The sequence below is a fragment of the Cenococcum geophilum genome (assembly GCF_001692895.1).
Source record: "Cenococcum geophilum 1.58 unplaced genomic scaffold K441scaffold_92, whole genome shotgun sequence".
Taxonomy (NCBI): domain Eukaryota; kingdom Fungi; phylum Ascomycota; class Dothideomycetes; order Gloniales; family Gloniaceae; genus Cenococcum; species Cenococcum geophilum.
The window spans coordinates 50,733-73,009 of NW_027137650.1; the positions used below are offsets into that span (position 1 = coordinate 50,733).

At 48.2% G+C, this 22,277-nt stretch overlaps 7 protein-coding genes across 7 annotated transcripts; 3 read left to right on the forward strand and 4 right to left on the reverse strand.

Moving 5' to 3' along the window:
• Positions 1-846: 846 nt before the first annotated feature.
• K441DRAFT_709527 (leptomycin B resistance protein pmd1) lies at positions 847-5,857 on the reverse strand (the record flags this gene model as incomplete). Its single annotated transcript, XM_067653852.1, has 9 exons — positions 5,403-5,857; positions 5,232-5,343; positions 4,835-5,076; positions 3,881-4,771; positions 3,065-3,801; positions 2,559-2,994; positions 1,618-2,451; positions 1,224-1,339; positions 847-1,093 (listed from the first exon to the last, which is right to left on the reverse strand). Exons 1-9 carry the CDS (start codon positions 5,643-5,645, stop codon positions 847-849), a joined length of 3,858 nt encoding a protein of 1,285 aa, XP_067496639.1. The 5' UTR covers positions 5,646-5,857.
• A 630-nt stretch (positions 5,858-6,487) lies between these two features.
• K441DRAFT_623504 (uncharacterized protein) lies at positions 6,488-8,513 on the forward strand. The gene is made up of 3 exons (XM_067646043.1): positions 6,488-6,687; positions 6,742-7,008; positions 7,060-8,513. The coding sequence occupies exons 1-3, from the start codon at positions 6,514-6,516 to the stop codon at positions 8,167-8,169; spliced, it is 1,551 nt and encodes a 516-aa protein (XP_067496640.1). The 5' UTR covers positions 6,488-6,513; the 3' UTR covers positions 8,170-8,513.
• Positions 8,514-8,666: 153 nt separating this feature from the next.
• K441DRAFT_691318 (DmpA/ArgJ-like protein) lies at positions 8,667-9,487 on the reverse strand (the record flags this gene model as incomplete). The annotated part of the gene is made up of 3 exons (XM_067652470.1): positions 8,667-8,981; positions 9,072-9,365; positions 9,416-9,487. The coding sequence occupies 3 exons, from the start codon at positions 9,485-9,487 to the stop codon at positions 8,667-8,669; spliced, it is 681 nt and encodes a 226-aa protein (XP_067496641.1).
• Positions 9,488-12,277: 2,790 nt separating this feature from the next.
• Positions 12,278-13,189, reverse strand: K441DRAFT_671178 (uncharacterized protein). The gene has a single exon (XM_067650394.1). It carries the CDS (start codon positions 13,159-13,161, stop codon positions 12,310-12,312), a length of 852 nt encoding a protein of 283 aa, XP_067496642.1. The 5' UTR covers positions 13,162-13,189; the 3' UTR covers positions 12,278-12,309.
• Positions 13,190-13,531: 342 nt separating this feature from the next.
• Positions 13,532-14,316, reverse strand: K441DRAFT_374808 (uncharacterized protein). Its single transcript, XM_067641475.1, has one exon. It carries the CDS (start codon positions 14,265-14,267, stop codon positions 13,827-13,829), a length of 441 nt encoding a protein of 146 aa, XP_067496643.1. The 5' UTR covers positions 14,268-14,316; the 3' UTR covers positions 13,532-13,826.
• Positions 14,317-14,785: 469 nt separating this feature from the next.
• Positions 14,786-18,859, forward strand: K441DRAFT_649018 (uncharacterized protein). Its single transcript, XM_067646922.1, has 2 exons — positions 14,786-16,517; positions 16,577-18,859. The coding sequence occupies exons 1-2, from the start codon at positions 15,026-15,028 to the stop codon at positions 18,748-18,750; spliced, it is 3,666 nt and encodes a 1,221-aa protein (XP_067496644.1). The 5' UTR covers positions 14,786-15,025; the 3' UTR covers positions 18,751-18,859.
• On the forward strand, positions 18,817-20,297 carry K441DRAFT_671180 (kinase-like protein). The gene is made up of 4 exons (XM_067650395.1): positions 18,817-19,193; positions 19,247-19,563; positions 19,610-19,687; positions 19,738-20,297. Exons 1-4 carry the CDS (start codon positions 19,021-19,023, stop codon positions 20,220-20,222), a joined length of 1,053 nt encoding a protein of 350 aa, XP_067496645.1. The 5' UTR covers positions 18,817-19,020; the 3' UTR covers positions 20,223-20,297.
• The last annotated feature ends 1,980 nt before the right edge of the window (positions 20,298-22,277 follow it).

Sequence of the window (22,277 nt, forward strand, 5' to 3'; positions counted from 1 at the left end):
TCAACAAGAGATTGAGTGAGGCCAATCCGAACAGAATTTTCGAACACATCGTTCTCCACAGCAGGGATGAATCCCTCAAAGCCGGGATAAGTCGTAAAGAAGTGCTATACCAATGAACCTAGTCCTTATTCGTGAGAAATTAAAATACTTGTTTAAGCCAAGCTTTAAATTTCATGCGGTCCTCATTCCTAACCTCATCCATCAATGCAGGAGGGAAGATAATTAGAGGCCCGCAACTGGCTATAACTTGAAATGGGGCTTTGGTCTGACATGTAGGTCATCAGTACTATATCCCTTCGCACCATAACTTTATATTGAGGTCTCCCGTAGTGGGTATATTCAGTACTGAAGCCACGTTGTTAAGCTCCAGAACTTTTATATTTCCTAATGTACAGCTAAGCCTCGTATCGTTCACGATAATGACTAACCATTTACGATAGCTTGATCAGATAGTAGAGCCAATCAACTTGAGCAGCAAGGCCAACTGTTTCAGCGGCAAGGATAAGGTTTCTGTGATAGTAGTGCTAAGCGTTTTGCCGTTGTCTTGAGTCCTTGACTAATTTCTTTCCCCGCCGGCCGCTCGGTACTGGGGGATCTGGGCAGGCTTCACAGTCTACCCTGGGTCTCCGATATATCGCCTAGCCCTCGATTTAATAGCCCTATGCTTTGGCCTGCACGTAACGCGACTTAGTAGTCCAAGTAATACAGACATTTGTAATTTGGAGTGAGAAGTGGAATTATTGTACTGTATTAAAACAGAAATTCTATGAGAAATTTCGTAAGGGAAAATTCCCAAGACTTTTCTTGGTCTTGGTATCTTCTAACACTGCACTTCATTACATGCATCTATACACCCAATTCCTGCAGCCGCCCCAGCTCCCAGTACACACCCCGTCGGCTCATCAACTCGTCGTGCCGGCCTTTCTCCACAATCCTGCCGCTGTCGAACACGTAAATGCAGTCAGCGTGCTGTGTTGTGCTTAGACGGTGGGCGATTGCGATGGTCGTGCGGCCTTTTGCGGCCTTATCTAGCGCCGCTTGAACAGCGGCTTCGGAAGATGAGTCGAGGGACGAGGTTGCTTCATCGAGCAGTCTGCGTGGCACAAAAGTGGTTAGTAAATGCTGGAGTTAGGGTGGTAAGAGTGGACCAGAGAAGCAGTGAACTTTTGCTCTAGATCCACGTGGTGGTAATAGTTTGGGACAATGGATAATGATCAACTTACAGTATCTTCGGGTCGCGCAGCAGAGCTCTAGCGATGGCTAGGCGTTGTCGCTGGCCTCCTGATAGTAGATTACCCTTAGCGCCTACTAGAGTATTGAAGCCGTCTGGAAGGGACACCTAAGGGACATTATGTTAGCTGGAGTACGGACGGACGTTAATAGGTAACTGCAGGGATGAGATTTAGATTATGGGGTGTGTTCTAGCACTTCATCTCCTATAAATTCTCTTAAATGGTGCTTAGTGCTGTCACAGTGCCGCAAACCCTGCTCCAGAACGGTACCACAAAATCGAAGAGATCTTGCTCCAATGTGCCGACTGGGTTATAACCCGGTAACTCCAGATAGGAAGGCTGCTCCATTTTCCTATCAGGGTCAAGAATTGGTGCATGCACTTACAATGAATTCATAGATGTTAGCGTCCTTGCACGCTTGAACAATCACATCCTCTTCCACATTCTCCTTATCAGCAAGGATGTTCTCCCGTATAGTTCCGGTATACAGCATCGTCTCTTGGCTAACGAGAGCCAGCTGGCTCCGATAGTCCTGGAGGTTGTAGCTTGGGATATCCAGGCCATCAATGAGTACACTACCAGAAGTAGGATCATAAAACCGCTCAAGCAATGCCATAACCGTAGATTTACCGCTCCCGCTAGCTCCTACCAGGGCAATGAACTGGCCAGGCTGCGCCTCAAAGCTGACTCCTTTCAAGACGGGTTGTTCGGGGCGTTGCGGGTACGAGAAGCGGACGTCTTTAAGCTCAATTTGGCCCTTTAGTTGTCCGATACGCTCGCCTTTGGTAGACCACGAATCGATTTTGGGGACTCTAGTTAGGAGCGCTTTCAAGACTTGCGCCGAGTGCTTGGCATTCCCCATATCTGGAGCGTATGCAAATACGGCGCCTGCAGCTTGGGAACCATTAAGGATAGCTGCATAGCAGATAAAGAACTGCACAAGAGTGTATTCCTTGCTGAGAATCAGGGTTCCTCCATACCAGAAAGTGAGGGCTAGAGCAAAGAGCATGAGACTCTGAGAGAGGGCATACAAGATGCATGAGAGGGTGGAGAAGCGTAAGTTTTCGACTGCTTGGGCTTCGAGTTTCTGGTGGTATTTCTCTGAGAGGTCACGTTCCAGCGTTAAAGATGCCACTGTTCTGATTGATGAGGCAGCCTCGCATGCGAACCCTCCGGCATCGGTCTTCTTTTTTGCTCGGCCTTCTAGCTGGACAACAACCTGCGAAAATTAGCAAAGCGAATTATTTTAACAACCTTTCAAGATCGTTAAGCAATAAATGGCCACGTATCGCTAATAATATCATCTTGAATCCATCCAAAACTTACCCAGATTCGCAGAAATCCACAGGCCAGGAGAAATGGCATTGTCGATGCACAGACAAGGGCTAATTTCCAGCCAAAGGATATCGATATTGCAAGAGCCCCAATTATAGTGGCGCAGGAGTTCAGTATACTAGCAAGAGTCGTGCCACTTATTCCAGCAAGGTGGCTTGCCTCGGTAGAAAGAAATGCGGCCAGAGATCCGGAGGTAACCTCGTCTCTATCGAAGAACGACAGATCTTGTCGGAGGATGGCATGGTCTCTATCGAAGAACGACAGATCTTGTCGGAGGATGGCATGAAATGTTCGGGCACGGGCTCGACGAATGAGTCTTGCTGATGCAAAACCAAATGCTATACCCTGGCCCAAATAAAAGAACATTGCCGCGAAACCTAACATTAGGAACATTGCGGACCAGAAATTGACCGGGTGGCCGCCAGTGCTGTCAAAAGTTTTAGAACTAAAGAAGAGACACCTGCTAGAAAACTTTACAGGTTATTGGAGACACGTGCCTTACAGAAGGAAATAAAATCGCATTAATGGCATTACCGAAAAAGATTGACTGAACGGGATACGAAAACCCTGCCAAGGTGGCAAAGACGAATCCGATGATCATGAAATGCTGCTCTTCCTTGTTCAATGCCCATATGAACTTAATCAGTTGCCATGTGGTGTAGAGCTCCTCCTTGTCCGCGTCCGAAGGCTTGTCCGTGTTCTTGGGGTTGGTCGCGGATCGGACGAGGTCTAATGTATGCACCTTTTCGTCTCCGATGATTTCCAAGCTACTAGCTGGGGAATTGTCATGGTTCGCGCCAGTTTTCGACCTTAGCTCTTGGGCCTGTACAAGTGTAGAGTACATGTTCTTCTGACTGAGCAACTGGTGATGAGTACCTTGTTCTACAATCTTTCCGCTAGCCATGACAACAATATTATCTGCACCCTTAATGGTCGAGAGTCGATGGGCAATCACAAGAGTCGTGCGACCCTTCGAGGCCCTGTCGAGGGCATCTTGGACTGCGCTTTCGGATTTCGTGTCCAGACTGGCAGTTGCTTCGTCTAGAAGGAGAATCTTTGGATTGCTGACCACAGCTCTGGCAATGGCAATGCGCTGTTTCTGGCCTCCGGAGAGAAGAGACCCGCGCTCCCCAACGCGACTTTGGAACCCTTCAGGTAGACCGTTTATGAAATCGTATGCATTCGCAGTCTTGGCAGCATCTTCGATGAGCTTAGTCTTTACGTCTTTGCTAGCCTATTAAAGTCAGCGGAATGTCAACACATAAGGCATCTTCCCGTATCTTGAATCATCGGACCATGGTCCCTTCACTTACATTTTCATATTCTGTCCCAATAAGTCCATGCTCAATGCTTTCATATATGGTGGCGCTAAATAGTACTGGCTCCTGGCTAACGAGAGACATGTTCCCTCTTAGCCATCTTAGATTCAGATTGCGAATATCTTGTCCATCGAGAAGAATATCTCCGGAAAGAGGAGAGTAGAATCTTTCAACCAGGCCGAATAGAGTTGACTTCCCTGACCCTGAAGGACCAACAATAGCAGTCATCTTTCCCGCCGGAATAACGAGGCTGAAACTGTCCAGGATTAGTGTATCAGTCCTCGATGGGTAAACGTGCTTGATGTTCTTGAATTCGATAGTTCCAGTAACACTGTCTGGCTTACCACCCTTATCGGACTCTGGGTCTATTGGAGGAGTTCTTTCGATGGTACTAAATATCTTGGTTGCTGCTGCTGCCGCCAAGCCGAAGGATCCAAGGTGAGGAAGGTTATGACCAATTGACGCGCCAGCAATCATAGTCGCCATGATGACGGTCAGAATTTGCGATATGGTAAGATCGCCATCATGGTAAAATCGCGAGCCCTGCCAAAATGCCAATCCAAATTGCAGATTGAGGATGCACATCATCACGGCAAGCAGAAGACCCAGATAGAATTTCCCTTTAAAGTCGTATCTTGCAGCTTCGTTGAGATACACATTGTATTTCTTTCCCAATCTTTCCTGAGAACCGAATGCATTGACGTTCCTAGCCGATGAGATAACCTCTTCTGATAGGGTTCCTGCCGTCGCGAAGGCGTTAACGGAGCGAGTTTGATTGTTTTTCATGGCTTTGCCGACGGTACACATAGCGAGCAGGAATGCTAAGGTTGCCGATAGCATGACGAGGGTAAGTTTCCAGGATCTCACAAATCCTACCACTAAAGCCTAGATCATCAAAATTTGATGAGCAAACGGCAAAATTGCAGAACTAAGGTGCAATGATCTTACCGACACAAACATTGCAAAACCCGAGATCACGAGTGCAACTTTCTGAGATACCCCATCTTGTACAAGGTTCATATCTGCAGTGATACGAGTCGTAATTTCTCCAGAGCCAAGAAAGTCGAAAAAAGCAACGTTCTGGCGGAATACGGCTCGTAGATACAGTTCTCGAATTTTCTGCGTCAAACGTTCGCCAGTATAGCTAAATCCCACCATACTGATGTAAACCGTTACGAATGATGTAATCCCTGTTTCACATTTTCAGTCAGCATGATGTTCTGCCAGAGCCGCGCCGTGTCAGAAGAATTCACACAACCCAGTAATTTTGTAGGATACAGATACATGGCTTAAATTTGGGACTTCTTGGGAAACTTCCTGCATAGCGAGGATAAACAAAACGTACCGAGATAGATGAAATAGAGTGTAAACTTGTGGGTCTGATGTTTGAAAGCCGCTTCCGCTGTCGACGACGAGTAGAAGTTGGTGAAACTCCCAGCGAAGCTGCCAAACACAAGCTTATATAGAATCAGTACTTTAGGGAGGACGGGATTAGTGTTAGTACGGGATTGCTTACCGTCATTAGAGGAAGGACAGCCCCTGCGACAATGGCCGCCATCAACGATACCAGCATAATGGCAATCTCTTTCTTGTTTGCATAGCGGTAGAGTGACAAGTATCCGACTTTCACTTCGGGGATGTGTAACTGATCTTCGATGATAGCTTTCTCATCCTCATTTAGGAGCTGTGCTGAGTCCCTAGTCTTTTCCGACTCCTCCTTTTCGTTTGCCATTGTCCTGGGTTGAGGCCGAGGAGCCATGATAGCCCGGTTCCAGGTCGGTCACTTAGCCTCTAAGGCTGCAACAAATACTTGGGAATAAGCACATATACCGGGGGATCGGGGTTTGTGTGCCAAAGGAGCGTAGAACAGGGAAACAGTCAAATGGGGTCAGGTTCTAGGATTAAAAAGATAAGAATACACGAAGAGAAAAAAATGCTGATATGACGACAACGACTCGAAGAAGTCGCGGCGGGAGGGCTTTATCCGGCCCTTATGCAAGAAATGAAAAGGAAAGAGAGTCTAAGATTAGAAGCGGTCCATGATCAGCGCCGCGTATTTTCGTCTACCGAAAGAGCTGAACGACGTTTTAAGATGTCGGTTGCTGCCTGCTTTGAAAACTCACTTGCATTATTTGTCCGATGAACCGTAAGCGGCGTAGCCTTTCATATCCGGGATGAGGCCTATCCGAGCACTGCACAACATACACCACCCTGGCACATCCGGTTGAAAGTGCGTGTTGATCACGCTAATCATCAAAATGCGGAGATTTATACGTAAAAAAGGTAAAAATACGTTAAAGTGGCCGTGCGTATTACTTCAAAAGGTATAAACTCTGCCGTTTGATCACCAAGATCANCATGCGCTTTCAACCGGATGCGCCAGGGCGGTGTACATCGAGTAGTTAATGTCAGGCTGACCAGAAATGGCAGGCATTGCGGCCAGGCCCTCGCTAGTGCAGTCTCGCTTGCACCCGTCTTGAGCTTCGTATCTCGTACAGCGGATTGGGTATAGGGTCGTTACGCCACATCGATCTATCATCTCGTCCTCTTTTCTTCTCGTCCTTCAACTATCCTCCATCCCGCTTTGGCTGTACGAGAGGTTCCGCCGGACAGACTACGGCGGTGCGATGGCCAGTATCGAGACGCCCAAACCTGGCGTACAGTTCTTTCATGTTGCGACAACCCGGCTCGATGGCTCCGGGCCTGATTTGGAAGACGTGAATGGTGCGAGTTGCCGTCAAAGACGCCGTCATGCGAAATCAAAAAGAGGATGTACTGGGTGCAAGAGGCGAAGAATAAAGGTTTGTGGCTGAGTAGATAACTCTCACTCGTCAATGATATTAACTCAGGCACAGTGTGACGAATCACTTCCAGCATGCCGAAATTGCGTCAAAAAAGGAGTCCAGTGCAGCTTTTTAGATAACCCAGCTTCTGAGTCACGTAATTCGAGCCGCCTAGAGCTGCAACGGCCGCTCTCGCAAGCAGACTTTTGTGACAGCTTATCCCCTGATGTCAATATGTTCCAAATGAAACTTTTCCACCATTTTGGAACAACCACAGCAAACACACTGGTATTTGGCGTAAGCATCTGGCGTGACAAAATCATGGCTTTATCATTTCAGGCATGCTTCCCATCTTTCCTGCTCAACTAACTACCTCTAACATTTATATAGCACGATTTCCTTATGCATGCTATTCTACTCGTTTCCGCAACCCATCTATCTTACCTGAACCCTGTAAATATAATTAATTACAGAGCGTCTGTTCAGCATCTTTCAAAAACACTTCATCTCTTCCGTCATGCTCTTTCACAACCTGTTACCTCCCACAACGCCGACGCGCTCATGGCAACCGCAGTGCTTCTTTACCATCACGCTTGGGCAAACATCGAACTTATTCAATCTTCCTCTTCCGGAGAGAGTGATTCTGATGTGCCATTGGATCTTTCCATGGACCCAATCTTTACACTCTCCTCAGGTCTCCGGGGTGTGTTTCTGAGCGCGTGGAAGTATCTTTCTAATCCTAGTTCCAGTGTTTTTGCTGCCTCCACGCTCTACCGTCCGCGTTACTCAATCACCAGAGCGGCAAATAAAAGCAGTAAAATGCCCGAGGTATTCGTTACGCTACTTGAGCGATACTTCAATCGAATACAGGACCCACTAGGTACATCTGTCTCACCGACTGAGGGCTTTTCGAAGCGTTCATTAATAGAGACGATTATACATACCCCAGATTTAGTGACAGAAAAGTCTTGGCTTAGTATTCTTAATCAATATCAGCTTATAAACGAGGCTACCGATGATGACAAGGCTGTTTTTAAAGCATATATGGACGCGGCATCTCGTCTCGCTCCTCTTCTTTCTCTGTGTAGACCACAACAACAACCATGTTGGTTCACAGAGCCCATCGAAGGAACAGTTATGGAGTTTGGGAAAGCCTACTTATCCACTCAAGGAGCTTCGATTCATGCTACGACCCATGACTTACTCCTTCCAGATATTGCTCGATACATCTTTTCATTTCCGGTCCGAGCACTCCCAACTTTTACTTCGTTAGCACGTAAGAATGATTCTCGAGCATATATGGTGTTGCTGTACTTCTACCGCGGCGTAAGGTCCCTGCTCCCAAAGCAAGCTTACTGGTGGAGTCGGCCTCGAGCGGATTATATGGAGAAAGCCATCCATAATACTTTGGAGGCTCGCGGGTACGGTGCTCTTATTCAATCTGAAGAATACGCTTTGGAAACCTCCGCCGATGATCTCCAGGAAAGACTAGTAGACTAGGACAGCGGGTTGGAGCGCTGTGTTTGTGGCAACAGTTACAGCTAGAACAAAAGAACAGAATGGATTTAGAAGAACACCAGAGGGGCATAGAGAAAAAGGTTGTATACTAACCGTACGGCGTTTGTGCACCACCAGGAGTTACTCTAGAGGTTCGTGGCAGATACCGCTCAGCAACGTGACTGAATATACATGATGAGTTGGCCGAGGTGGCTCCAAGACACTTTTTGGCATTAGTCATGCTCCATACTCATGCTCTGATCTAGAATTCTAGCATAAATCTTATTGTACAATATTTTCAAGTCTAAGAGTATTTTTATGGAGAGTTAAGTCGTCAGATGACTCAGTAAACAACTTAAATTTACGTATAACTATACTCCCAAAGTTTATAGATACTATTGCATCATTTCCTTAACGTTCTTCAAATTCAAGGCTCCGACCGTCCGCCCTTCATGGCCAGTCATCGTCTGCGCCACAAAGCGCGTTCAAAATCTACTTCTTCACGTCTCAAATAACGCGTTGATTGTCTGATCATTGACATACTCAATCTGGAGCGTTGCGGGTTTCCAAGGATCGACCTTTTGTGCTTGAGCGGTTACAGTCTGTACTGGTATCTCACTAGCCGTCGAGAATGCCAGAGAGATATCCCCAGATTGATTATGGCCCTGCCTACCCTCTCGTGCCAGGCCAACTGTAGCTCGTTTCGCCAGCCGCTGCAACTGAAGCGGATGCAGCTGCGCATCTGTCGCTAAAACAACGATGATACTTGCACCCTTCTTTCCTTCCGCCTCAACTAACCTCACGATCATTTTCGCCTACGCCATGGGCTCTGGATCATGTGGATTCTCCCTCATCTCCCTCTCCTGCTCCTCATGAATCAGCCTCCCAATCGGCGCGCCCGCCACGCGAAAGTCACGCATAGCGCCGTAGTTTGCCGGCACGAGCGCGGCGATCGTATACTCCTTCTCCGCCCCCGGGACAACACGACTCGAGCTCCTTGTACCGTCCTTGAAGCAATGACACAGCATGCCAGCACCGCCGCCCATATCGCCCTCAGGCACCGGGTCCGCGCTCGCGCGATCCATCCCACGCACGACATGCTCGGGGCGTACAGAGAACTTGCTGACGTCGTTCATGAACCCATCGAAGGTCTCCGCGACCGCCTGGCACAGGAACCAATCTACGTGGCCATTCTCATCCTGTACTCGCGGATCCTGTACTCGTAGATACCCTGATATGCCGCACCGACCCCAAACGAGTTGGTGAGGATGACTGGGGGGTGTAGCAGCCCGGTTTCTTCGATCCAGTGGCTCCCGGTCATTTCGCAGGAGCTGTTGAAGCGGAAGATTCCTGCGAAGTAGGCATGGTGGAACTAACGAGGGGACGAGGGGTTTGAAGCCGCCATATCGAGTTGATAAACAATAGCTTTCTATACGTCTTCTATGTGTTTGTCAAGACCTCAGCAGTGCTTTCACGCATTAATTTATCGGTGTACTATCCCATCTTATATCCATCCATGCCAAGCAATAGGAGTCAGAGCAAGAGTGCGTATTCCTTTAGCTCTAGTATTAGTTTACTCACGCCTACTCGTTTTGGCAGCTAGGAGCAGGTTCGCTTGGTTGCTCTGCATGTTACATAAGAAAGATCATGTACGCAGCTTATCTAAGGCTTTTATTTTTATTTTTATTTTTATATCCATAGTATTATACTACGTACAATACTGCGCATGCAGCCTCTAGGCTATAGCGCTATAGTTATATATATATAAATCCTTTCTAGGCAGCTTGATATATACTAGTAGCTAGGCATGGCAGTAAGTCTTCTAATTAAACCCGAATTGACTTGAATTGATTATAAGCCAATTCAAATCGATACAATTCACGAAGCGGCGTTGGGCGATAATTCTAGTGTAGAGGGGTGGGGCGGCTTAAATTGTTTAAATAAAATAGGGTGAGGCTTCTAGTTAGAATACCTGTCAGATAATGCTAACAGGGGCATGAACGCCGGCTTCAGTCCAGCCTTTAGACTACCTCCCACCTAGCCGTCTCGACATTCCTAGCCTACGTGATATTGCCGTGAGAAAATATAGCGAGTGGCAGCAGTCGCGATTTGATATTAGCAGAAGGTCTAGATCTTGAGCAGGTAGACGATGACCAAGATGCGGATTTCTTAATCAAGAACGGCGTGAAAAGAGGCATTGCCCGATGCTTCGTTAGCGACACTGAACTGGCCAAGCGATGCAAGCGCTGTGTCGAATGGGAGAGTCTAACTAGAAGCATTTCATGGGTTCATCACTATTTGGTGTTCTCCTTGGAAATTTCGTTGTTCCGACAGGTCCGGCACTGTAGAAAGGCAAATTTGCTGGGGTCTCTGTTCCTATTGGTGAGGCTCGATCACCAAGATTAATTCCTTCCTCTCCCGCCGCAGTATTCTAATACCGTATCACCTTTTCTTCGGCTTCACCCGTCCGGAAGCCTCGTCGAGCTGAACTCAAAGCTTCTATGGAAATTTGAGCTCTACTTTTGCGTACCAACCCGACCAGGAGGTATGGAGAACGAATTTCTTTTATCGGTCAACCGATTAGAGATCAAGTATTATCGGACATAAATAGTTGTTGTGAAGTTCGCGTTTCGCTAATTACAAGACTCCTCGGCCGCTCTGGCTTCTTCGTGCTTTTACTGACTTTCCAGGAGTGATCACTAGATGGAGATGCCGATTTTGAACGTGTATGTACGGATCCTGTAGGATTCGATTGCCAGTGCTGAGGGAATAATCGCTGGAATTGATGGGGCCCTCCGTGCAGATTGGACATGAGGGGTGGAGCGTTTTGAGGTACCCAGGTTCCAGAGAGATTGAAGCCAGGATTAGGGAGGATGGAGGGCTGATTGACTTGAAATGAGGGTCCGTACTGGCCGCCATAGCTGAAAGGTGTGATCGGGTATTGAGGTGGGGTTGTTGGAGTCTCATTTTGAGCGAATATAAGGTTGTAATTCAACGGCGTCGCCGTTTGATACGTTGGTGGCCATTGCGTAAGCATAAATTGTGGGGTCATGGAAAACCGATTGAGTTGTTGGTTTCCAGGGAAAAGTGGGAATCCACTCGGGGAGGCCGCGGGAGTCTGGTGTGGAGTACCGATGTAAATCTGAGCTCCATACTGATTCATAGATTCTTGGACGGAGCTCATGTCATCTACATCTTTCTCAGAGACATTATTTTCAAGGGTAGGGGAATAGTTGACGGACTGGAGGATTTGCTCCATTTTCTGGGCTAACTGTCTGATGCTCAAGTCCCCATCGTGTCTCAATGAGGGAGCCACATGCAGAAGATTTATTTGTGGCGGAATATCCGGTAATAGTTTCTCGGGACAGCGGGTTGAGGTGAGAAAAGCAGCTAGGAACGTGAATCGGTCACGAGGATACTGGCCCTTAACCGTACGATTAGCAGTTTGTAGGCCTAAATAGTTTTCGTCCTTTAGCAACACTCGTTCCAGGAAAATACTCCACAAAGTACAGCCGAAATCGTACGCCTCAGGCTAAGCTGCATGCTCGAGAAGGTAAAGCAGAGTCTCTGTCCGGGCGTGTAACGATATCCGTCTTGGCGACACGGTGCTCTTCCAGCTGTCGAGTGCATGCACCACCATCACGAATTTGCTTGAAGGGGTATGAGTTTGCCGACCATAAAATGCCGTAATGTAGTGGAATATGCCTGTTCGAGCTGCGAAACTGAAAATGCCTGCTACTCGGTGAAATCGTTCTATCCCAGACGGTGGGGTTGATGATGGTAATTGTGTGCCAGTGTGAGGGTACAGGTTAACCGACCAGTGCCACCCACAAGATGAAGTAAACTCCTCTCGATTTTGAGTTATTGTCTCGTCCATGGCGTCTATGTATTGACCTAAAATTCTACGGTCGGAGAAAGCCGGTGTCTCTCGGCAGAGTGTTGCTAGCGCATCAACATAATCGACCAGAGATTCTTGAGGGTGTTGACCTTCGGTTTTGATCACCGAGAGAACTGCAGACGAGAGATTGAGGGCAGCATCACAGCCGGAGGAAGCCTTGATCGTTTCACAAATTTCACTCCAAACATCATCGGATGTCAGGAATTCGGCAACGGTTCGGTGGAGATAGTCTACGACTGATCTATTCATTTCCGCATAGGTGACGTGGGCGGATCCCGATCCTTGTGGGTTGGAATCTCGGTCTTTCGAATGAACTTCCAGCAACCACAATATCGACTACTAATTCGTACCTCTGTAATGCTGCAGAACCATTGATAAGTTCTTGAGTCTAAAGGTCGTATTGGCTGGCTGGAAGCCTTTGACGGAGGTTGCACAGCGAAATTCAAGATGATTGTCCTGAAGGGCTGGTCTGGGATGTACCGGTTCCATGTATGCAACAACTGGAATATTCCTGCGGCCTGGATTTGATGGTCTGGCTCCATTTTGGAAATCATGCGTCGGTAAAGATCTCTAAGATCCGGAGGTAAGGAACGAAGCTTACGTTGCAGATCGCTTATGTCGTCACCCGATTCGATGCCGTTTATAAGGAGTCGCACCACGAGATGTACCCAGAGGAATACCCCAGCGGCCTTTTCTTTCAACTCAGTAACTAATGCGCTAGTCTCTTCGGGAAAGTGTCTCGTCATTTCAACCATGTGGGGATGAGCAGCAAGATTGTCCCTGATGAACAACTCCATGTCCTCTGCGGTAAGGTCCTGTAGTTTCAGCGTAGGACAATTATGATTCTGAAACACGTTGAGGCAGGTGGCTATTGGCCCACTGGAGACGACGACCTTAACGTGTTGGGTTGCCAAAGAGCAAATGAACTCAGCAAGATCTCTGTGGTCGCCATCAAGCTCGTCAACCCCATCAATGAAAATGCACAAATTGAGAAACTTCTCCGACTTTCGGATTAGGCTCTCAAAAGCCGATTTCATTTCAATGTAGTTGGGCTGGTTACCTGGATCCCGACCAGTATCCTCCCAGCTCTTATACATCTTTGAAAAAACGCCGGGAATCAATTCGGGATATCGCTCTAATATATCGTGTATGAGCGCTCTTAGCATGCCAGTACTCGTCTTTTGTAAATCTGTGCCTAGATTCCAGAAGAAGTATTTGACAATCATAAGTTCTCTGTTTTCAGCCCACTGAGCTAAGGCTTTCTTTGTTTTTGGATTGCTGACGGTGAATTTCATGAGCATGGATTTTCCGCTTCCCGCTTTACCGTTGATGAAGTATGGCGAGGTAACTTCTTGTTGAGAAAAGTGTGCCGCGAAATCGTCCCAGCTGTGAGCTGTGGAGTCATTGGGTTTCTCAGAAATCCATTGGAAGGTCTTTTGATACGCCAAAGGTACCTCCTCGAACCTCCAAGTCAACTGCCGAAAGTCGAGCCAACGTAAGACTTTCTTCTCCCGGATTTGAGGTAACTCGTCCCGAAGGGAAGTGAACCGCTTCAAGCAGTCCTGGATTTGCTCATGTATTGAATCTAACTTAGGTGCTGTCTGGTCGTGTACTAGTTCAACTAGCGTTTGGATTGTCTGTATTAGCTCGGCATTATCTGCTCCCTAGTTTTGATTTTTATGCTCCAGTCCTCTGAGATGTCCAAGAACCTCTTTGGTATTTGAATTGGCGCTGGCTCGGAACGCGAGGATGGACCCCAGGATTAAAGCACCCCGCAGTCTGTCGAGCTTTGACGTAAAATCTTCAATTTTGTTGTGCACAAAATGAAACTTGATGCTAGCACCAGCGCTTCGCAGGGGATTGGAGGAGGAGTTGCTAAGCAGCTTATCGAGGTAGGCCAAAAATTCTGTGCCAGACTTATGGCATTGCGACGAGATTTCGAGCAAATACTAACAAAGATTAGCTGCGCACGCTGGGCCGATGAACTGACCTCGTCCTCTTGGGACACCTGCGAAGTGTTACCTTTGAGACACTTATGAATCGTATCAGATTGCTTCGTCAGGTTTTCCACGAGACTCCTCAGATCCGGCAAGGAGGAGGGGCTTCCAGTCCTTATAGAGTTCATTTCCGAGATTATCTTGCCCGCAAACTGCACGAACTGCACGACATTTCCCGTGAGGCCAAAGGCCACAAGTGCCTCCATTGGAACTGCGCTGAATGTCCAAGAGTGGACACGAGTAGATTAAATGGGGGTTTATCTAACATTCGGTTTCGCTAAGCTCACCCTGCCGATCGTGCCAAGTAAAAGGGGTTAAGCTTACTACCGAGTAGAGACTTGCCTAGAATACCATTCTAGTTGACGCTACCCGCTTCCAGCAACCGTCGTACTAATATTATAAACCGGTTAGGCTTAGGATGTACGTGAAAGCTCTAGGATGCTGGTGAGGGCCATTGTGGTATCGGCGATGATTTACCGTAGATAGATGGCCGGCTTCTTCACTAGCTCTTTCGAATAAGTCGATGTCCTTGGCAAATCGTAGATAGGTTCCAGATGAATAAGATATGCTTTTTATAGATTATACCTAGGGAATTATTATATGACCTTCCAATGCTACTCCTTCCTGCTTGTGGTATCATGCGTATGCCAAGTGTTGGGTGATTCTTCCTCGCCAGCCACAATGGTCAGTGCGCGCATATCGACCTACCAACTGTCTTCCTGCACTGACATCAAAGCCAAGCGCCAGCCTCGCAGACCTCAGCGGACACTATGGACGAGGTTCCGCTAAGCTGTCCTTTTGTTCGCAAAGACCGCTCTATACTTATATTAATACCCCACATCGATTCATTCAGCACGCCCACGAGCGCGTCTCCACGTCTCCGCGCCCGCGCCGCCTCCAAGCAACAGAGTGCACGGTAGGATGGGTCTGCGCTCTGCCTGTCGAGCTGGCCGCTGCGCAAGAGATGCTGGATGAGGAGCATGAGGAGCAGCTCCAAGATAGCCTCGATCCAAACCTCTACAAGCTCGGCCGCATTGGTAACCATAACGTCGTCCTGGTATGCCTGCCGGCTGGCCATATAGGCATCGGTCCTGCCGCTGCAGGTGCGATACGGATGATGTCCAAGTTCAAGTCAATTCGCTTCGGGCTAATGGTCGGCGTCGGCGGCGGAGTTCCAAGCGCTGAGTCGGACATACGGCTGGGGGACGTGGTGATCAGTCAACCATACAAGCAGCATAGTGGGGTAGTACAGTATGACTCTGGGAAGACGGGAGGAGGTGGAAAAACGACACGGACAGGTTCCCTCAACGCGCCGCCAAAAGTATTGCTGAATGCAGTCTCCCAGCTAAGAGCGAACCACTATCGAGGTAGAAGCAATTTTGCAACCCATCTGTCCATCTTTAATCAACTACCACACTTCAGCCGCAATACGGCAGGCCCCGACGTTTTGTTTGAGGCGACGTACGATCATGGCCAAGAAGCAACATGCGAGCAGTGCAGCAAAGAGAGGGTAATATCGCGGACCGCGCGACGGGCTCAAGAGGAAGTGACTATCTACTACGGTACGATAGCATCTGGCAATCAGGTCATAAAGGATGGGGCCACCAGGGACAGGCTAAGCGCCGAGCTAGGCGGCGTACTGTGCTTTGAGATGGAGGCGGCGGGGCTAATGAATGACTTTCCGTGCCTGGTAGTCCGGGGCATCTGCGACTACGCCGACTCGCACAAGAACAAGGCGTGGCAGCCGTATGCGGCAGCGACGGCGGCAGCATGTGCAAAAGAAATTCTGTCCCTTATCCCGGCGGCCGAGGTTGTAAAGACGGAGACGGCTAGAGAGCTTCACAAATACCACATCCCATTCAGTCTTAAAGGCGTTCCAGCAGGGAAATTTGCCGACCGACCACAGGACACGGAAGTGCTAGAGCAAGCGCTCCTACCACAGAAGCAGGAGAGGAGACGGCGGATCCTAGTGGTTCACGGACTCGGTGGCGTGGGCAAGACGCAGCTAGCGGCCGAGTTTACTCGCCGACACCAGCATGGCTTCTCGTCGGTGTTCTGGCTCGATGGGAGCAGCGACAGCAGCCTCAAGCAGAGCATTGCCGCTTGTGCGAGCCGCATCCGGGCGGGACAGGTCGCCGAGACCAGCAGGATGTATACCTCTGGCCAGGGTGGCGACCTCGATGCTGTGGTGGCGGATGTCCTGCGTTGGCTGAGCATACCGAACAATGGCGACTGGCTAGTGGTGGTGGATAACGTGGATCGAGACTACAGGCAGGGCGAGGAAGACCCCGACGCATATGATGTTGATGACTACCTCCCTAAGGCTGACCACGGGTCAGTGCTGATCACGACCCGTCTCCCCCATCTCGGACAGCTTGGAGAGCGGTGGGAGGTGAAAAAAGTCGACGATGAGCGAGGGCGGGCTATCTTCGCGATGTGGTATGGGAGAGAAGTTGGTGAGTATCTCGGGAGTTGGCTGTAATAGCTGTACAGCGAGATGGTAACAACATCACAGGACAGATGGAGAGCGATGAGTTGCTTGGGTTGCTCGACGGGCTGCCGCTAGCTCTCGCGCAGGCCGCTGCATACATGAACGAAACCGGCACGAGCTTCGGCACATACACTAGGCTGTACAAAGAGCAGTGGAAAGAGCTGATGGAGCCACAGGATGGGGAGCACATGCCCCTGCGGCCCCTGCGAAGCTACTCGAACGGTAGCATGGCGACGACCTGGATGATTTCGTACACGGCCATCCGAACAAAGAATGAGGCAGCTGCGAACCTGCTCCTCCTGTGGGCCCACCTCGATAACAAGAGCCTATGGTATGGGCTGCTTGCAGCATCAGGGCGGTCGGCTATCGCTGCAGAGCGAACATCGGTATGGCTTAGAGGAATAGCTTATAACGAGATCGAGTTTATCAAGGCTATTGGGATGCTACGGAGCTATTCTCTAGTGGAAGAGATGGAAGATCAGACAGGCTATGCGATGCATCCGGTGGTACATCAGTGGGCGCTGCATATCCAGAATGACGGTCAGCGAGCAGAGCTGTCGCGGGTTGCGATTGTTGCTGTTGGGCTAGCAGTCCCGGATATAGATGAGAGGAAATACTGGGAGACGCAGATACGGCTCCTTCCTCACGCACAACGCTGCGGGAAGAGTATTACGGAGGTTACGAACGATAAGTTCGAAGACCATGAATTGGATGGGCAAAAGGAAGAGAATAACGCACTATTATGGGCAGTTCATAACTTAGGCACCCTCTACAGGGACCGCGGAAAGCTGGACGAGGCAGAGAAGATGTATATGCGGGCGTTGGAAGGAAGGGAAAAGGCACTCGGAGCAGACCACACGTCGACACTTAACACGGTCAACCACTTAGGCGTCCTCTATAAGAACCGGGGAAAGCTAGACAAGGCAGAGAAGATGCACATGCGGGCGCTGGAAGGATTCGAGAAGGCACTCGGAGCAGACCATACGTCGACACTTAACACGGTCAACCACTTGGGTGTCCTCTACCAGAACCGGGGAAAGCTAGACGAGGCAGAGAAGATGTACATGCGGGCGCTGGAAGGATACGGGAAGGCACTCGGAGCAGACCACACGTCGACACTTAATACGGTCAACCACTTAGGTGCCCTCTACAAGGATCGGGGAAAGCTGGAGGAGGCAGAGAAGATGTATATACGGGCGCTAGAAGGAAGGGAGAAGGCACTCGGAGTAGACCACACATCGACACTTAATACGGTCAACCGCTTGGGTATTCTCTACAGGAACCGGGGAAAGCTGGACAAGGCAGAGAAGATGTATATGCGGGCGCTAGAAGGATTTGAGAAGGCACTCGGAGCAGACCATACGTTAACGCTTAACACGGTCAATAACCTAGGTATCCTCTACGCGAACCAGGGGAAGCTGGACGAGGCAGAGAAGATGTACATGCGGGCGCTAGAAGGATTCGAGAAGGCGCTCGGAGTAGATCACACGTTGACACTTGATACGGTCAAAAACTTAGGCAACCTCTACATGTACCGTGGAAAGCAGGACGAGGCAGAGAAGATGTACATGCGGGCGCTGGAAGGATTCGAGAAGGCACTTAGAGAAGAGCATACGTCGGCACTTATGACGGTTAATAACTTGGGCGGTCTCTACGCGAACCAGGGAAAGCTGGACGAGGCGGAGAAGCTGTATATGCGGGCGCTAGAAGGATACGAGAAGGCACTTGGAGCAGACCACACGTTAACACTCGAGACGGTTAGCAACTTGGGCAACCTCTACGTGGACCAGGGAAAGCTGGACGAGGTAGAAAAGATGTATATGCGGGCACTGGAAGGATACGAGAAGGCAATTGGCGTAGAAAATATCCCAACCTTTAGACCTGCGCTAAATACGATGTGGGCCCTCGCTTTCCTCTTTAACCGTCAAGGTAAAGTAAAGGATGCTAGAACCTTATATTTAAAAGCTCTGTCAGGCTACCAAAAGGTAGTTGGGGATGATCACCCAAAGTGTCAAACTTTACGTAACAATCTTGCTACTTTAGGCAAGGAAGGAGACAGGATCAGCGCTACAACTAAGAGAGAATTGGCGCGGACTCATAGTCAATCGCAGACCATTGTCGCCTCTAGTGCACGACACAACCCATCAACCTCTAGGAAGCACAAAATACTGAAAATACTTGGCTTAAAGCGGACTTAAGGCGGTACTACATTAAGTAAGCGGATTCACGGCCCTCGCAAATACCCGCAAGCGGACTAGAAAGACGCTAACCACCGGACGTGCCTACATGCTGTAGTTGATGGTCCGCAATCACATATACGCTGTGCACCTCGTCGTCTCGTCTCCCGTCAACTAACTTGCAAATGTTCCATGATGCGCGCTTTCTCATCTCCCCTCAATCCAACTCGCTTGCAATCACTCATTCATACGACCTCCTCGTCTGGCAATAAGCTACCTCTTTCGAGAACCATGTCATCGCTCGCTTCTACAGCAACTGCGCCAGCGATGAAAGTCGGGCAAACGCTTGCGGGAGCCAGGTGGGATTATCGGTTAACTGAGCCTCTTGAAGAAGACGTGCACCAATCTACAGTCTTCAAAGCAGAAGTTTTACCAAGAGACGGAGTCATTGGTCCAGCAAAATGGTCTGCCATCTCGCCTGAGCGGTAGCAAGCTCTGAAGTTAATTTTCTAGTTAGGGCTGTCATCAAAACGGTCCCGCCGGACAACGAGGCAGCCAGAGAATCCCTAAAGCGGGAGTACAACGCCTACCGCATATCCAGCATCGCATCGAACCCGTACTTCCGGGCCATGTACGACATCATTAGCGATCCCAAGAACCCCGGCGAGGACGCAGGTGACAGCCCCCCGTGCCTAGCTCTCGAATGGATGGACTGCACTCTAGCACAGGTGTCGTCTGAGTGCCACCTGCGGAATTACATCCTCATTAAGGCTATCATGGACGCAGCCCTATTCAGTCTCGTCACATTGGACAAGGAAAAACTTGTTAACACAGGTAGAAGACCTATTCTTAAAGATTTGGCCTCCACTAACCAGCCTAGATATTAAACCAGACAATATACTGCTCTCTAACGTCGATACAGATCATCCTATTGTCAAGGTAGGAGATTTAGGACTCTGTAAGCAAGCGTAACTTATCCCGACACGCTGTTGTGCTAACACAGTTTAGTGCATCTAGACGGTTTCTGCCACCCCGCTCAACCATTCGCCATGCGCGCTCCTGAAGTCTACCAAGGCCTCGGCTGCGTTCACCGCTCCCAGATCTGGGCACTCGCCGCGACATTATTCTGCTGGATCAAGCCCGGTGTCTTCGGGACCGCAGGCAACAAAATGCCCCTCTGTAGACCGAGTTGGTGCATTGCAAAGCTCATGCGACTCTTTCCCGGCTGGACCGGCCCGCCTATCGAGAACGGTGTCCGCCGGTGCGAATTCGAACTTAGCAAAGCTCTAATTGAGGAGTCGGTACCGGAGATTTTAAAGGTCTCATCGTTGGAGGACGAGATGCAGACTATGGGCATGCCGCCAGAACTGAGGGACCTGTTTCGTCGTCTGTTAGTCGTTGATCCTGGCGATAGGCCCTCAGCTTCAGAAGTGCTAGCATCAGAGGAATATCTAGCTTTAAAGAAGAAAGCCCTTACGAGTACCGTAGGTTGAAAAGCAAAAGAACAAGACATTTACTCGCGCGTAGATAGCTAGTGGGAAATTATATTACACTCTGCTCCTGTCCGACATATTGTTGCCCCTCGTTATGGTCACGGCTAATACGTAATGTAAGTGCTTATCATGCGGGCACATAGCCATAAAGCAAAGAGTGGCCGCTCTGGAACGACCTTTCTGCGCATGGCTTACAGTTTTGCAGATCTAGAGGCATATCGTAGTGTAGAGGGCAGACCTTGATGTGCGTGTGGTCAAGTAGTGTCTGCAAGTCTAGTCCGTGCGCAGAATCATGTGACAATACTAGATTGAGCTTATTTCTTGACTCAGTATGCTTAGACTAAGAAACCGATGAATATCCGCGCAGTGGATAATCAAATATCCGCAAGCTAACCTATTCGATAGATCTATCTGTTTCTTAGTCTAAGCCACTTTGGCAAGCTTTTAGAAGCTAAGCCGCTTTGTTTATATAAGGTAATCCATTAACTTTAACGAAATTAATATAAGTAACCACTATGTTAATTATTTTGTAAATACCTGCATTAGAATTGCCTTAATTAGCTCTCTAATTAATGGATTTTCTAAAACTAACTGCCAGCCATAGGTGCATCCAAAAAGCGTTAAAGAAACCCCTTTACTTCGTCTAGTAGGAGCTAGTCTTCTTAAGCTTTCAATAATAAACTACCCTCTTTATTAACCAACACCGCTAGAGGATTAAGAGATATAGCGGATATAGTACCCAAGGGTATTAGCGGTCTTGTCCTACCCCTATTATTTCCCCTATTGTCTCCCCTATTACTCTCCTTAGCTTAAATACGGTCCTTAATAGCCTACTTACCGCTACTAAACTATATAGATCCCTAAGAGGATAAAGAAGTAGGAGTTAATAAAATACCCGCAATATCCGTAATATCTACTAATAGGATATCCGCTGTAGAGAAGGTCCGGGTAATTATTAACTATCTTAGGCTATAATAGATGTCTATAGGAGACCTAGCGCTTAAATAGATTATAATAGCTAAAGGTTTACGTAAGGCACTAAAGAAAAAAAGAGTAAGAGAGCTCCTTAGTAAACTCCTAGAGGATGCTAATATCCTAAATATCTATACTAAAGAGATAGAGAAACGCGGTATAGCGGGTGCTAGTATCACTCTTACTATCTAGGGAGAGCTTAAAGAGCTAAGGAAGAAAGAGTTACTATTTAGCAGCTTTAACTAATATACGGATATTAAGCAGCTTGACCTTAGGTAGTGCTATTAAGCCGTAAAGACTTACGCACCTATACTAGAGCATATAATTATAGTATATTAAGAGGGTTAACGTAAACATTTTCTATATAAAGGCTATACGGTTTTAATAGCTTCTACGCTTACATTTAGCCTTTTATAAAACTCCGTAAATTGTATCCTACGGCTATTAGGGATATATCTTTAAGCTAACGGCGTTAAGCGCTGTGTGCTTTCTGTGTGTTAGCGACTCAGTTAATTAAGGCATAGGCACGGCAAAGGGGACGCGCAAGCCTATACGATTGGATTGTCTATAAACGAGAATCTAAAGCTAGGGAAAGGAAAGGAGAAGAAGAGCAGCGCCGTTCGATGTTTTATAAGATCTTCGCGTCACGTGACCGCAATATGCGGCAATCTGTGGCAACTTGCCGGTGCAAAGATCTACCAAGTGCCGTAATATTACCCCCCCCTCTAAAAAAGCCTGCCCTTAGGCTTTGTCGCTAAAAGTCTTAGCAAGAGAATCTAACTAATTAGATAACTTTAACCGCCGGTTAAAGTTCCTAGATATCTTAAGACCTTATATAACTAAGAAATTTCTAGGGCGTTTTTGTCCTTATATTCTTCTGGTAGCTTATTATCTTTATTATACTAGCATTCTATCCACTTGTCTAGGTACTTTGGCGGTCTAGGTTTATTAGGGTAACGGCTATAGAACTTTTAAAGCTTATAGGGACTACCTATAAAGTTTTATATAGGGTACTAAGTGAGGTCTAGGTTATATCCTTTCCAACTAATATAATACTTTAACGTTCCCTTTATAAGTTTATAG

Bases quoted from the DNA above. Each gene is read 5' to 3' on its own strand.
- K441DRAFT_623504 (XM_067646043.1), top strand. From the start codon at position 6,514: ATGGCCAGTATCGAGACGCCCAAACCTGGCGTACAGTTCTTTCATGTT. The intron at 6,688-6,741 runs GTTTGTGGCTGA...ACTCAGGCACAG, and splicing joins GCAAGAGGCGAAGAATAAAG to TGTGACGAATCACTTCCAGC. The intron at 7,009-7,059 runs GCATGCTTCCCA...ACATTTATATAG, and splicing joins TCATGGCTTTATCATTTCAG to CACGATTTCCTTATGCATGC.
- K441DRAFT_671178 (XM_067650394.1), bottom strand. From the start codon at position 13,161: ATGTATAAGAGCTGGGAGGATACTGGTCGGGATCCAGGTAACCAGCCC.
- K441DRAFT_671180 (XM_067650395.1), top strand. From the start codon at position 19,021: ATGTCATCGCTCGCTTCTACAGCAACTGCGCCAGCGATGAAAGTCGGG. The intron at 19,564-19,609 runs GTAGAAGACCTA...TAACCAGCCTAG, and splicing joins GGAAAAACTTGTTAACACAG to ATATTAAACCAGACAATATA. The intron at 19,688-19,737 runs GTAAGCAAGCGT...AACACAGTTTAG, and splicing joins GGTAGGAGATTTAGGACTCT to TGCATCTAGACGGTTTCTGC.
- K441DRAFT_374808 (XM_067641475.1), bottom strand. From the start codon at position 14,267: ATGGAGGCACTTGTGGCCTTTGGCCTCACGGGAAATGTCGTGCAGTTC.
- K441DRAFT_649018 (XM_067646922.1), top strand. From the start codon at position 15,026: ATGCTGGATGAGGAGCATGAGGAGCAGCTCCAAGATAGCCTCGATCCA. The intron at 16,518-16,576 runs GTGAGTATCTCG...ACAACATCACAG, and splicing joins GTGGTATGGGAGAGAAGTTG to GACAGATGGAGAGCGATGAG.